This window comes from Phoxinus phoxinus (genome assembly GCF_949152265.1).
Source record: "Phoxinus phoxinus genome assembly, chromosome: 2".
In the NCBI taxonomy this organism is placed as follows: Eukaryota; Metazoa; Chordata; class Actinopteri; order Cypriniformes; family Leuciscidae; genus Phoxinus; species Phoxinus phoxinus.
The window spans coordinates 23,263,129-23,279,359 of NC_136877.1; the positions used below are offsets into that span (position 1 = coordinate 23,263,129).

At 37.7% G+C, this 16,231-nt stretch overlaps 1 protein-coding gene across 1 annotated transcript in view; it reads left to right on the forward strand.

Annotated features, from left to right (window-relative positions):
• The window catches only part of LOC306987797 (neural-cadherin), a 245,577-nt gene that overhangs the window by 111,018 nt on the left and 118,328 nt on the right, over nucleotides 1-16,231 (forward strand). Inside the window, 2 exon segments of the mRNA XM_079592371.1 lie at nucleotides 1,795-1,906; nucleotides 9,656-9,905. Of these exon segments, the coding sequence (XP_079448497.1) occupies nucleotides 1,795-1,906; nucleotides 9,656-9,905 (362 nt within the window).

Sequence of the window (16,231 nt, forward strand, 5' to 3'; positions counted from 1 at the left end):
GTCTTTCACTTACTGGTTCCCTCTCTTGCAGGGTTTTAGCTTTCTCCTTAGAGATTAGAATGGAGGATGACAGACCCTTCATGCAGAACTCGACGACCGGAGTGGATCCAGTGACTGTCAAGATGTCCAGGTGGTACCTTTTCATCTCACTAAGGACTTGTGCTGTCTTGGTGGTCTCCCACGTGGTTCGGACGTTCCATACTCCAATGCAGATCTTGGTTTTAGGCCCTCTTTCGCACTCCTGACTTCCCTTTCATCAGGGGTGGTCATACTGCCATCCGAATAGTTTGGGTGACCAGGGTCTACAATGGGCCTGATGTCAGTAGTATTGCTCATTGTAGTTTCTGTAACAATAGGTTTTTTTATGGGGTGGCGTTGTTAGCACCACGCCCAACCCCCAACCTGGAGGGCCAGGTGCTGCCTTTCGTCTCACTCCTCACCTAAGACCAGTCTGGTAAGGTTGAACCTGCCAGGAGCCATAGTCTCCCTCCAGCATAGCTCTCATGATCATAGAAGCATGCAAGCCTCTCCACCACGACATATAGTGATGTTATATGTGAGTGAATTGTTCTTTTGAGTCTGTTTATTTCAATGAATCAGTCAGTTCTCAAAACAGTTTGATTCATTAGTGAATCAATCTGAATTTAAATAATGTAAAGTGTGTGGTCGGTAAGATTTCTTGATGTTTTTGAAGGAAGTTTCTTCTCCTCACCAAGACTGGATTTATTTTATCATAGAGTAAAAACAGTAATATTGTGAAATATTATTAAAATTAAATGAACTGTTTTCTATTTTAATATGTAATTCATGCATATGATGGTGAATTTTCAGCATCATTACTCCAGTTTTCATTGACGCATCCTTCAAAAATCATTCTAATTTGCTGATTTCTTGCTTTCCTGCATCAGCCATATCAGGTCTCTTTTCTGATACAATGTCTTTTGGTTAGTTTTACTAACAACGGAATAACTAAGCATTGTCTGTTACTCTTTTATAAAATAGGGGTCTGGACAGTTACTGAGATCCAAAAACTTTCCCTCTGGGATGTTTTTTCTTGTTCTTTTTGATTGTCTTTTATGGAGGCATTTTATTTTATGTGATTTTTGGTTTATGGTCTCTGTTAGAGTTAGATATACAGTATGAGTAACATTGTAGACTGTGAACTGTTGTCACAATTTTGACCATTTCTGACTAGGTCTGTCTATTTCCAGACTCTGAAATTGAAGTGAATAGGTTATTAGAGTCACTTAGCAACTGCCAGGAAGCTTTAGCAACAGTGTCAGGGGAAAAAGCACTCAAACTGTGTTTTTCCTCCTCCAGACATCAACTTTCAGCTTAATTCAGTCTTATGGGAGGCATTAGGTGCCTCTTTCAGCTTCCCTGATGCTTTTGGAACAAATTGAGAAAGAGCTATGGCATGCCCATGTTATATTGTAGGACATTTGTCCTTTTGTGTTTTGATTCTTTACTACAAAACTGCATTTTTCAGGCACAGATGCTTGCTTATGTTTGAACATAACTTCCTGACAAAACAGGATGATGGTTATAAAGAGTGATAGTATATGGCCTTTTATGCTTGTTAAAAATAGCTTTTTTGGCAAGGCGTTTTTGAAACAGCGGCCCTCTTGACTCTGGGAAACACTGGGGACAAGTCACAGTGATGTACCGTACTAACTTTCTCCCTGATGGTAATTCATAAAACAAGATATTATGATCTACCCAATTGTTCTGTTAACAATTCTCACCTTTCTATTTTTGTGCCTTCCGGGCTTCCTTTTCACTTGTTTCTCACAGGTGCGAGTGATCATCACAGACGAGAATGACTGTGTTCCAGAGTTCCTGCAGTCCATTTATAGCAAAGACGGTGTCCCTGAGACAGTCACGACCGCAACGTCGCTGCTGCAGGGTAAGTCTGTGGACCTGTACATTAATGTACCATGGCTGTTACCTAGAGGTCGTTGTATAGCAACACTGGAATAGTAGCCAGTGTTCATTTTTACACAGAAATCATTTAAGTCATACTTTGTCTTTTGTTAAAAATCCAGTTAAACTTTATTTTAAGGTGTCCGTGTTACAGTGTAATTATTTATTTAAGTACAGAGTACTAATAATTAATTACATGTACTTACTATAGGGTAAGTGTTAGGATGTGGGTTTGGTTTAGGGTTAGTTGCATGTAATTATGCATAATTTATAGTTATTACTTTAGTAACTACATGTAACACGTGCAACAAGGACACTGTAAAATAAAGTGTTACCAAAACTCCTTTAAATCTATTCAATACTTCACCATGTGGTTATTATTCATTTAAAAAAAATGGCTTTTAATTTTAGTAGAAGAAAAATAATGGGGGTTTGACGAGACGCTTATCTCACGAGATGAGACTAGACACGAGATTGGGTTTACGAGAACGAGACGAGATTTTTGCACAATATTTTATGGAAATACAATGGAACTCAAAGACAAAGTTAACCCTCTGGGGACCAAGGTGTTTTTGGGGTCCTTGAGATGTTTTGACATGCCCTGAAATTAGTATTTTTTTCAGTTGCTTATAAACATATTAATGGCAAAGGTGTAATTACACTCTGTTTAGCACGAACATGGCTATCATAATATGTGAGCAACATGTATGTACATGTTTGCATTTTTGAGAGAATATTATTTATGCGTGGTTATTCAAAAAAACTCAAACTTAAATTTTCTGATATAAGACCACATACGACCAACTTCACATATTCCCACAATACTTTTGAATAATGGATGTTGTCACCTAGAGTTTTTACTTCAAAATAATCTGAAAATCATCCGGGCTAATCGTTCACATTAAAAAATAGATGGATTTAAATTTTGTAAGACACTTTTTGTTTGGAAAGGCAATATGCAGGTGGGCGTGAATGATCCAACAAGGTCATGAATAATGTCCTAATTCACACCTGAGAAGACAAAGACCTGCTATTGCTGCATACTAATGAGCCTTTCATTCAGGTGTCACTGAGCCACAAGAAAGAATGCAAAGACAACACACACACACACACACACACACACACACACACACACACACACACACACACACACATATATATATATATATATATAACTACAGAATTGGTTCAGAGTTGGAAACATCTTGAAAAAAAGTGTATTTTTCCACAAACTGTGTATGCTTGCAAATTGTATAATATCCAAGGTAAACATTTCTAGTAATTTTGCAGTTAATTCTCATTCATATTTTCAGAAAGTTTTGGAATATGTAGGCTATCCTCTCCCCAAATCTGTCACTAATAAAACACAAAAATAATTTAAAGAGAAGGCTTATATTGACCTTTTGAGATTTTGTTTGCACCTTGTAAATTAGGTTTTGATGTGGCAGTAAAAACTTTATAATCTATCCAAAACGAAATGTTGTGTTTCATATTTCGTCTGTAACAGTAATATAATATATATTAGGGCATAAATGTTAATTTGCAGTTTAATATGTTGCTTATACAAAGACATTTTATTTCAACGTATTCAGTCGATTTTTTACTCATCTCAGTAGGCAATATAGATAGTTTGCTAAAAGCTAAACTAAAGGTTAATTCATTCACACAGACACGCGCGAGCTGTAGTAAACAACAACAACAGCATGCATCTGTGCCGTTCATTCATTCAAACACAGAAACGTGATTCAAATTTAAACAGTATTTTGCGGTTTACAGACACCATTTCATATCGCGATTAGAACAAAGCACTTACTGATGATCTGCAGCTGGATCCGTTGTTAGGCTAGCCTACTCTAGCACGTTTGAGGTAAAATTTCCAGGATTATCAAGATATTATTATTCCTCACTACAGCGTGTTTTCCAGCTGTTGTGGGCGTTGACTGGTTTGCATGTGTTGCTTCAGATCATCTGCGTCTGAATAGCGCGCGCTATTAGCAGAATAATGAGCTGCCAGAACGATAATGCGAACGCCTGATCTCTGTCTCTTTTTATATAGATTATATAAACCGAGAATATTTGTTTTAGTTTTGAATTAGATAATTTAAAACTACACACTTAAATGATTATAGAGATATATAGCTCATGTCTGAGTGAATAGTATTCGCTGAGTTTTGTTTAAGTTTACAGACGTGCACTAGACAAAAAGTTCACGGAGACAGAGAGGCAGAAAGCACTCCCTGTTTACTTTATTTTACAAAAGCACAATGTTTTATTTCGATTTTAAGTGAACCCATAAAAAAGAAGACATTTAACAGTTTATTTTTTCATATTTCTTAAGTCTGTATGACAAAAAATGACGGGAGTGTTTTAAGTCTATTTTGCTGCTATGTGAAAAAAACCGAGGCAAACGCGCAGACACGTTTTTGGTCCTCAGAGGGTTAATGGCTGGAAAAATTGTCTGCAGGTGCATTTTTTAATGTTTGAACTAATACTCTTCTAGTGAATTTTATTTCAGTTCAACTTCAGGAGTATGAATTATAAAATGCATTGAAAGACAACAATATACAAGCACTGTAAAATGTTTTGCTACAAACTCAACTGACTGGCTTTTCTCCTGTATGATTTCACATGAGTCACTTCAGACCATACTGTACATTTATGAGCTTCCAGAAATTCTGATCGAGCCTGTGTGACCACATAATTTTACTCCTTTACACAAATTGAACATGGAAATAAAAACAGTATAAATAACAAAAAATAAATAACAGTTTTCTCTTAGTCTTATTAAGTGCAAACAATAAGTTCAATTGCAACCATAAACTTCTGTAGAGCACAGACTCTTTATAATTGTTGTGAAATTGCTGTTATATTTTGCACCGGCAGTTATAGGGTTAAGGCGGTGAGTTCGGAAAAGGCCAGGTAGAGAGAAACGAGTGAGTTAGGCTGGTGCGTTTGTGTACAGTTGTTATTGCGTTCCGATTAAAAGTTCAGAAACAGAGCCTCCCTTTTTCTTTCTAACCTCTTTATTCAGACGTTACAGTACTCTCTCAATATTAGTGCAAACAGAGACCATAGCACACAACTACACAGTCCAGAGATCAATTTGATATTGGGAGACAGACTATTGTATGTAGCCTAATTTGCGCACATCAGGGTGCTCACGTTTTACTTTAACTTTTACTTTGAGATTTGCGATCGCGCGCACTCTGTATAAGATGCAGCGGTGCTGAGCACGCATTCTACAAGATAAGACATTTATCAGACACTTAGGCTCTGTTGCGCAACGAATCCTCCACCATCATCACGCGAACAGTGAACCGTGATTCCTCCACAGTGCGATTGAAACTCGGGCTGGATAAGCAGAGCAGACGTTTACAATAGTTTACAAAAGTTTTTATTTTTATAAAAACAGCAAAACGACAGTGAAGGTGGTGCGGTGGGCACCGTAATGTGAATGTAACGGTGGCATATTCTATGCTAATTTGTAATTTCACAAGAAATCTCGTCCCATTATAGTCTCGTTCTCGTCTCGTCAAAACCCTAGCAAATAGCATACCAAATATTCATGTTAGCATTTAACAAATGCTTTGTGAAACCCAGGCTCCTGAAATAATATTATGAATATTATTACACTTTTGCAATACGTTGTAAATTATTTTTTCGTAAGTAACTCATCATTGCTCATGTATTAGTCATGGTGCGCTGAGGTTTTAGCGTGTTGTTGCTGAAAGCTTATTCACAGTGTGACGTTCTGACTAGTGAGTAACTTAATTCAAGTTCACTTGTGCATTTGCATTGTTTTGTGCAGTTGCATGCTGTAATATCACGTTTAACTTTTATCCAGCTGTCCTTGCTTTTAAACTGATCAAAAGTGACAGTAAAGACATGTTACAAAAATTATATTTCAAATAAATGCTATTGTTGTTCCTCAAAGGATTCTGAAAAAAATGCATCACCGTTTCCACAAAAATTCAGTTTTCAACATTATCATTAGAAATATTTATTGAGCAAAAGAATCACAATTACATTGATTTCTGAAGGATCGAGTGACACTGAAGTCTTAAGTAATTGTGCTGAAAATTCAGCTTTGATCACAGGAATAGATTACATTTTAAAATATAACAAAATAGAAAACGGTTGTTTTAAATTTTAATGTCACAATTTTTCTGTTACTGTATTTGTGATTGAATACATGTAGCCTTTGTTGTGAGCATGAGAGACTTTAAAAAATATAAAACAATCGCACTAGGTAGGTTACTAGTGGTCATGCAGTTTAAATGGGTAAATCCACAACATTATTGGATCCAACAGAATTATATGAAACAGCCATATTCCTTATAAAGTTTCTTCAAAAACATTGTCTGTGCATTGCTAATATCTTTTTTTCTCAACATGTTTTTGTCAATAATGTTTTAATTGAAACGCAAACTACCGTCATAATGCACATTTTTTCCCATGTGTGATTCATCAGATTATAGCTTTCCAGAGTGAAAAAGTGTTTTCCAGTTTTGCATTCAATCGGACAATCGATGAATGGGCTGTAGACGACCCGTGCAATTTGAGACTAGTATGACCCAATGAAGAAAGCCTCTTTCTCGCAATGAGACGAGAAGATGACATTTTCTTCCTCTATCATTCTGTTTAACACCATCTTTGAAGCACTTCTCCCCTGATGTGCCCTTTCATGTGTCTAAATTGCACAGTGAAGCTGGAGTCTATGTAGTAACTCCTGAGAGTGCACTTAAAACACACAGAATGGAAAACACATGCCCTCAGCTATGATAAGAAGAGCTTTCATATTCTCATTAAATTTTAGACAACCTCAGCTGCTATCAAAGCAACTCAGAAATGAAGTGATGGACAAAACAACAACTGCTGAAGATAGACAGACTGCATATGCAGACACAACGGCAAACAAAAGAGAACGAAACAAACAAACACTGGAAAGTTACCGAGATTAAAAAAAGCGCTGCTGGTCTGGAGAATAACAGGACTTGGCAGACATTTTGAGAGCTTAACACAGAGACTCCTGGCAGGATGGGAAAGGTGATGTGGTGAGGTGTACAGCAGATGTGCAGATTAGCAGGTGCATGCCAACCAACATCTGCACACACGTCTGTGTGTGCTTCATAACAATTATCTCTACCCAGCATGAAATATCGTGCTTTTGCTCCAGTCAAACCTATCCAGAAGAACAGAAGAAGGGCTACTTTGCAAGAATAATTTGTAACATGTGGCATCTAATCAAGCATTCATAATGTATGAGGTGGACAAATTATAATTTAAACATCTGTGGGAACAGTCTTTTTCGTAATGGCTTAGGTGTGCTGGATTTTATTGCTGGAGGTCCATTTCAGCTTCATGTACATCAGAATATTAGGATTTAGCCGATGTATCATTATGGAATTATCCTGTTTAATTTCCTGTCTTTATATTACTTCTCCCATGATGGAATCCATAGACCTCACTGCAGTAGATGGAATTTAGTGAGGTAGAGGGGGATTTGGGACCTGCCACGAGAACTTGTTAGGTGCGTTCAGGAGGACCTGATTGAGCACACACTCAACAAGCACATTTCAAGAAAACTTGAAGGAGGGTTAATTATAAACGTCATCTGTGAAAGTTCCCGGGCTAGTTAACATACTGGAAGATATAAAAGCTGAATAACTGAATGAATAATTCAAACATATAAAATCTAAATATTGTATTGCTATAGTGATCTTTTTGTACTGTAATATTTCAGAAGCTCATGTTTTCATAACTAAGGACGGTTTTTATATGTTTATATATATTAGTTTCGCAGTCCTCATGCACTAATCATAGACAAAAAAATCAAATGCTTTCGTCTGTTATTATTAAGAAAAGCGCAAGAATTAGCTTACTGGCTAGCACTAACTTTGCAACTACATGTAGTTGAAAAATTATTGATAGTCAGCAGAATGTCTTTTGGAGGACCATCAAAATAAATTGTTTGTAGATATTAATTGGACAGTCTACTAATACTATAAGTAACTTTGCAACTACATGTCAACTAACTTTAATATTAGTAGACTGTTAGGTTAGGGTTAGGTTCAGGTTAGGGCTGCACGATATTGGAAAAAACTTGCATTGGGATATTTTGTTTTTCTGCGATTATATTATTGTGATATAAAAACAATTCCACCAGATGATTTAAATAGCTCTATTTGAAAATAAATAATCATTCTATAATAATTGGGGTGATTTTGTAATTGGGGTGAAAATTGGGGTGATTTTGAATCTGCATAGAAAATTATAGAGCAAATTAGAGCATAGATAAATACAATAGAGGGAAGATACAATTGAAATATGCAGGGCTTTTTTCAGGTAAATCTGACAGTTCAGGTACAGAAATTGAATAATCAAATGTAAAAATTACAGTCTTCACTGTCTAAATAAAATATAATTAATTAATTAATACAATTTATCTTTGTTAAAGCTACAAGTCATTTTCTCTTTTGTTGTTTGATCACCATTGGTGACCATGTACATTAGGCTGCTGTCCCTTTAAGATGAATGCACGGACCTAATATAAATGACACGCATTCGTTTTCTTTCTCAGTTTACAACAAATAACCGACTGTGTTTACGAGGTAATTCAGTGTTCATATGCTGTCTGCTCGGCTATGTGTGTGCGCACAGAAAACAAATCCTCTTGCGCTTTATCCCTGATTCGACTTAAAAACACATGCAAATGATAAACTTTCACTCTATGGTTAAACTTTGCAAATAATCCGTGAATCACATGCGCTCTGAACCGGGGAGCAGCTGGCTTGTACGGATCACCGATCAACTACGATCCCTATACATGACATAGCGATATCAATGCTAAAGCGATATATTGTGCAGCCCTAGTACGGGTTAGTTGCAACCCGTAGTTGCAAAGTTACTTAAAGTCAGTAGAATGTCTGTTGGAGGAGCATCACAATAAAGTGTTAGCAGACATTACTCAAGACATTACTCAAGACGGTCTACTAATACTCTAATGACTGGTAGTTGGCATGTAGTTGCAAAGTTTCTCATAGTTGTTACAATGTCTAAAGTGGACTATCGAAATGGTGTTACCGCTTACTGTCCTTAAATCCATTTTTGCCTACATATGTCAAATTAGGCAACATTTCAGGTAAATAAATAAAAATATAATAATAATAATATTTTTTTATTGTTTATTAGCTAGAAAAAAACAATGTCTCTGCAGTTTTTTCGAACAATCGAACATTTCTTTCTTTATTTCTTTAGGTATGTTGTTTATAATGTTTAATGTTTATAACGTTGCTTATAAGTTTATAACTTCAAATGTGTAATATACAATTCAGCAAAAACTGTGGGCTTTCTAAAGTGCAGAATCAGGAAAACTGGACCTTGGCTTGAAATGTTTACCCCCTTTTGTCGACACTAGTTGAGTTGATGTGAAAAGCAGCTACTGTGTATGCAGTGCCTTATTCTGAAGTTCATTTGAAACAGGCTCACACCTTATTGAACGGCATTGCATTTTACTGTAGTTGTCAGATGCAATAAGACTCACAGCTTGGGATCTTTTGATTTCCAGTCATGTATAACCGTTCTAGTCGTTTATTTGACAAGCGCATATGCCCAAGCTATTTACACAGGGAAGCTCAAATAAAGATTGATCCTATTAGCTGATTCTGCACTTCTCTGTAGTGCAGCTTTTTTGTTTTAACAACAATGTCCTGTGTTTCTTTCTCTTTTGCAGTATCAGCCAGTGATTGTGATTCGGAGCAGAATGCAGATATCACATACTACACGCTTAGTCCAGATTTCACAATTTCAGCCCATGGCACCATATTCCCGTCAGGCGCTCTGGATTATGAGAGGCTCAACCACCTGTATGAATTCGTAGTGATGGCGGTGGATAAGGGCGAGGTGCCCCGAACCGGCACAGCCACTGTGCGTCTTCGTATGGCCAACGTCAACGATGAGCCTCCGGAGTTCTCGCAGCCTGTGTGAGTTCCTTATCTCCATATACCACCCTTCAGCCTCATCCCATGACCCAGTGAGGAACGTGATAATGGAGGCCTGTTGTTTCTACTGTATTCGTCCATAAGCAGGAAACGTTTTAAAAAATAATAGTAGTTAACATTAATGTAATATTTTTCCAAAATCCCTGCTCTGCATATTTTCGGTGTGTTGCCATGGGTTCACATCCACACTGGCACTTCCTAAAGTGTACCAATGCTTTCAGTTCAGAATCTTGCTGTGTGTCTGTATGACAGGAATGAAATACAGTGCAGCAAATAGCAAGGTGATGGCAAAACATTTTCAGCGGACAGCTGTTGTAACGGGGAAAAATATAGAACTTTATATATAATATATACATTTTTAATTTGTAGACTTTAAAAAAGCATTTGAAATAAGTGAAATATAGTGGTGTCAAGAATATTGATTTTTCAGTACATATCGATACTTAAATATCTGAAACGCTTCCAATACTCATTTTCCACCATACCATACCACGATACCATATTTTCCATCATAAACCAGCTGCGCTTTCTTGCTCGCTCATCTCTCCGACAGCGAGTTGACATACAAACCGCCTCCCCTCACTCATTCGTTTCATTTGCTCCAGATGAATAGTGTTGGTGTTACAGGGCTTGAATTTCGATGAGGGATTGCGCATATTGCGCAAAATTTTTCAATATTTTTCAACATTTTTAACAATGTTGCTATAGTCATTGTGATGCGATATATGAAACCTCTTCGCCACTAAGATGATAGGGTTTGTTTTGAAAATGTGTCTGGGAGATCATTGTGAACAATCTTATGGAGGCAGATCCATGCCACATATATTTGCAAAACAATGAAGTATTGCAAAAGAAAATTACGTTTTTGCAAACTAAGATACAGAACTGCAAAAGAAAAATCTAGTACCAAGAAGGAAAAAATGTTTCGCAAATTAAAATAATCGTAATTTTTTTTTTCAAAACAGCAAACATAAATATATAATTAATTAAAAAAATCAGTGACAGCTGAAATGAGTCAAATCCATGCCACATATGTTTGCAAATCAATAAAGTATTCCAAAAGAAAATAATGCGAAAGGAAAGTATTGGGCCATTTTTTGACAGCTGTAAAAGAAGCTTAAGAACTTTGATCCTATTTTATCTCTGCAACAGATTTTTAGCAGCAATGATTTAGCAACATATATTTTCCATGGCCATACCTACTAATTAATGTGCAACGCTTCTTTTATTCTGCGATTCAGTCAAGTGTGAGCTCGCAATACCGTTTCTCCGCATTTTTTGTGGACTTTATGCCATTGTTTTGAGTAAGGGACTGGTGCGTGTAAAACGGGTCTGGCTACGCCTCCCTCCATCTGCTCGAGACACAAATCAAGGTAGAGACCTGCACTCCCGCGGGACCCAAAGGAACTGAGTGCGGCGCAGGACTACATTTGATTGGTCGAGTGCAGGCGCGGACGGTAACGTGTGTGTGTGTGTGTGGGTTGCGGGAGAATAAAACGATACACGAGACTCCTGCAAAATAGAAATATCTAAAAAATAAATAAATAATTTATTTATAATAATTTTATTTGTTTACACAAAATCAACAAGAACAACTAAATAAAAATAAAAACAATATAGGCTACAGGCAGAGTTTCTATTTATAACATGTTTGTGCAGAGTTGTGCAATGTAGCTAATCACAGACGTGTGTTGATTTCTTGGACGCAATGACCAATCAGATGCATTAAAGATAAAATCCACTCACCACTCAAAACTGAGTTTTTGTTCAGTGCTGAATTCTGCATGTTGGCAAATCCTCTAATTATAACAAACAAAGTGTTTACATTATAAACATTTATAAAAAATGCATTGTGCAGTCAGCTTTATTGATAATAACAGAACTTTGTGAGATTGCGATGAACTGAGATGTCAGCTTTTAAGAAATTGTTATGGTAGCATGTCAAACCATGCACGCAGTCACCTACTTGGTTTAATGTTTAATTCACAGTGGTTTTTGAATGTTGATGCTTTAATGACAAATAAATTATTGGGAGCATTTATGCTGATGTGTATTTGTGGTGACACAACTTGAAAGTAGGCTATTTCATGGACGCACAAAAAAAAATATTTATACTTTTATGCGAGCAGGAGTGGGACAAAACATTCATGTTGTGGGCAGGAGTAACATATATTTTTGCGGGAGCGGGACAGAAAAATCTGTTTACATTACCTCTTGCCATAGCATATCAAATGTAATATCCATTTTACAATAGTTAACAATACACCAGCTGAAATTATACTGCCCTCCCCAGCTCCACTGTGCAGGTTCACAAGTACTGTACATCACAATCATGCTGGTGACATTTCTGGCTGTGAAGAGTGTTTGCGGAGAAGATTGTGACTTAAAGGCAAGAGGTTTCCAGTTGGGCAGTGTTATTTCGGCAGTATTAATGTTCACCTGCAGAAATTATATTGGCCTCCCCAGCTCCACTGTTCACAAGACATGTCTCACTGTATTTGCTGAGAAGATTGTGACAAAAGACACATTAGTATTGTCATCACCCATAATGGGCAAACCCTATTTTCACTTTTTATTCAACTTTTTATTAAAAGAACTCAACACAATAAATAAAACACAAAACCACTTAAATTTCATTTAAATAATCTGATTAAATCAGGGAGAATGTCAATTTCACTTTCTGCAAACAGAGCAGATCTAGTTTTTTTCCTTCACAGTTTTTTGTACACATTCACAGTGGAACCACCGTGGGCACACATTTCAGCCAATCTAATGTGCATAAGAGTAATTTAAAGTCAACTTCCTATTTCTGTCCTTATCAAAATAATATTTGAATGAACATGATATGCAGTTATATTTAAATAGTGTTCTTGAAATAACACTACCCAACTGGAAACCTCTTGCCTTTGTGTCTAGGGTCACAATCTTCTCAGCAAACAGCCATAAATGTCACCAGAATGATTGCGATTTTCTTGACATCCATGGCATCTAAGATTCAATACGCATTTGTGAATTGCGTTTTTTTTGTTTGGTTTTGCATTCAAATAATTTCTGTGTTTTATTTCTCTCTGAATTGGCTCTGTTGGTGTGTGCCTGTGAGTCTACGCTCTGAGGTGAGGAAATGCCTCCCCGCGAGTAAATATCCAATCGTTATGCTCTAAAGGGCGCTTAACCTTGCATGGCGAACGGGGAAGTGAGGCTGCAGTGTGTGGAAGCACCACCGTCTTTCAAATATGTGGTGTGGGGACTTTTCGGTTTTGCCGTTAAGCGAGGATGAAAAATGGTAAACAAAAAAAATTACTGTGTGCAAGCAATGTTTTACACGTGTCGCCTACTCAAGTGAAAACATTTCCAACACTACTGCACATCTGCGTTGCCATCACCCAGCAAAATCACCGTCTGAAAGCAGGATAGCAGAGCAGGTAATAGTTATCCAAAAAGCAACAGTCCCTCGCTGATTTCTTCCAGCATACATACTCAACTGGTTCCTGATAGACACAAAAAAATAACAAAGCTAGTGGAGGTGCTCATTGCCAAAGATTCCCAGCCGTCTTTTAGTGATTGGAGATGTGGGCTTATGAGAGTGCTCGATCCGTGTTACAGACTGAGATGTTGCAATTTAACATTCACAAAAAATTATAAAGAACTCTAGGTTAGTTGTGCTTACTTAGGGCTACACTATTTGGCCCCACAATTTGGTGCTTATACTGTAGATCAATATGACTAATATTTTTTTATGGTTATTAGTAGTAGTAGAACTGAATAAAAATATAACAAATAAGAATTATTCCTATTGTAATAACAGTATTTCATTATTACAAATAGAAAGTATTTCTTTTAAGATTAAATATAATGATATAGTAATTGAAATAAGAATAATAATTTTCTTTACAGAAATCCTTTATTTTACAGTTAAAATGCAGATGGTCTTAAACTAAATAATTAGAAAGCAACACTTCAGTATAGAAAATTATCATGTTTGCTTGAATTTTTTTAAATATTTTTTTTATATTGAGGTGAGAGCATTATTTAAAACTAAAAACACATTATGCTTTAAAAACACATAACTTATGACGCTCCAGAAAATCCCTAATACAGCTCTGTAGCTGGGTAAAAAGAAGATATAAATGCTTTGACTTATTAAATATGAAGACAATAAACACAAGACTGTGCTAAAATATGGTTTATCTGTGTTTGGTGCATTTTGCTTTTCAAATGCACATCATAAGTGACTCAAACAGTGCTTGTAGAGACCATTTATTAAACAATAATGAGGTCAGACAAGGAAGATTGTTGGTTTCATAGGAATTACATAGATAGTGAATATTTGTTTTCGATTACTTAATTTAAAAGTAGACACTCCAAGCTTTCTAAAGAGATATCTTTCATCTCTGTGTGGCAAGTTTTGCAGGGAAGAGTCTTGCAGCTTCCGAGTGGATGGAGCCCTGGAGAATGGTATCTACAACCCCCTCAGGGGCCAGACCCACAGTTTCCAGGTCTCTTGCTGGGGGTGAAAGACTGTCCTCTGAGCCTGGGACAGATGGTCCCTCCTGGTCAGAATCTCCTGAGGAGAGCCATCCAGGAGAGACACTAAGGCTGGGTCCCAATTCGCCTACTTATACTACGACCAAAAAGTATGTACTCTTTTTGTGAAGAAAAAGTATATACTTTTGAGTGTGTAGCAAAAAAGTAGGCAAGCTTTGAGACATACTACTTCGTCATCTTTAACGGACAGATCTGTTGTGTGCATCCTGTCACTGTAAACTGCCCTGTCAATCATCTTGTCACAGTTAAAATCCTCCATTCAATCTAATTTAATTTCCTACCGTTTCGGAGAGAAATGTAGTAGCACGTTCATCTGCCAGTCGCGGTTCTTTCATGCGGAGACTCTCCTCATGTGTTTGGAATTTAAATATAATGATGCATTTAAAAGTTAATGGCTAAACGTGTCTTTACAAAAGTTCACAATGCTGCTGCAGATGCAATATAATGTGGACAACATTGAATAAATACATTTTCGTCAGGTTAGACACTGATAATTAATCACTCAAACCCCTTTATCTAAACCTCTCTACATAACGCCGGACTCGCGCGTCCTCCATGTCTGTAGTTTTTTTTAACACTTTTCACTCGTGTTTGTAGTTCTAACCGAATCCTCGCCCAACGCGTGATGGGTTATGGGCAATATTAGCCGTTAGAGTGTTCATCGATCTGCACTTCGGATTCTGACCGGAAATAGTAGACCATCCGGGTATCTTTGGAACACTTATTTCAACATACTACGATTTGGGACGTACTAATTCTACTTTCGAATAGTATTTAGGACGGATAGTATGCGAATTGGGACGCAGCCTCTGTCTGTGAACCATACTCTGGCCGGCCAGAAAAGGGGAGTAGTAGACAAACCCCTTCCTGACGACGAACCCTTGCCAGGACTCCCGGGAGCAGAGCAATCAGGGGGAAAGCCGTACAGACGCAGCCTCTGCCGCGTCTGTGCCATGGCATCCAGCCCCAGGGGAGCTGGAGAATTTAGAGAGAACCAAAGTGGACAGTGGGTTGATTTCTTCAGATGCAAACATATCTTCTTTTAACCACCACTTGAAGGGCCTGATGGTATCACATTGTCGACTGCAGTCATGAGATTCAGCAATAACTTGTATTGATGCAAGTAAAAATTCGGACATAACTCTTTCATGGCTTTGGGGGTCAGGGGCTCAGTGGTGTCCAGCTCTTTTAACAGGTCAGCATTGTAGGCCTGCAGAACTGCCATGGTGCGCAGGGCCCCACCAACCTGACCTGCTTTCTCATAAGCCTTGCCAACCAGCAAAGATGTTATACAGCAAAGTATGGATGGACTTCAATTAGGAAGCCAATGTGGGGGATAGATAGCCCACAAGCATCTCTTTCACCCAAGGTCTCGACTTATACCCATGCTCATTGAACCTGACAATAGTCAAATAATCTGACGTCGTCGGGCTATAAACACAGGATGAATACGGGCTTTCCACGATTTCGATATTTCATTCGGGAAAGAACAGGAGGTTTGTTTTGGGCAGTTGGGCCCGACCGCTGGTGAGAAAATGGTCATCAAACTTGCTTCAAGGCGCTTGTCTTGTTTAGTCAGAGTGACAACCTCGAGCTGCTCCACGTACGATTTTGAAATCGAGGGCTGTCCACTTGCCGCACACTGGACCCCTTTGACGGCAGATCCTCATCCTGCCTGGAAGAAATCGCAGAGCAAGCTTCCATATCTGGAATCGGGCCCTCAGAGTCCCTTGAAAGGGCAAGAGATAGGCCACTGCCCGTCT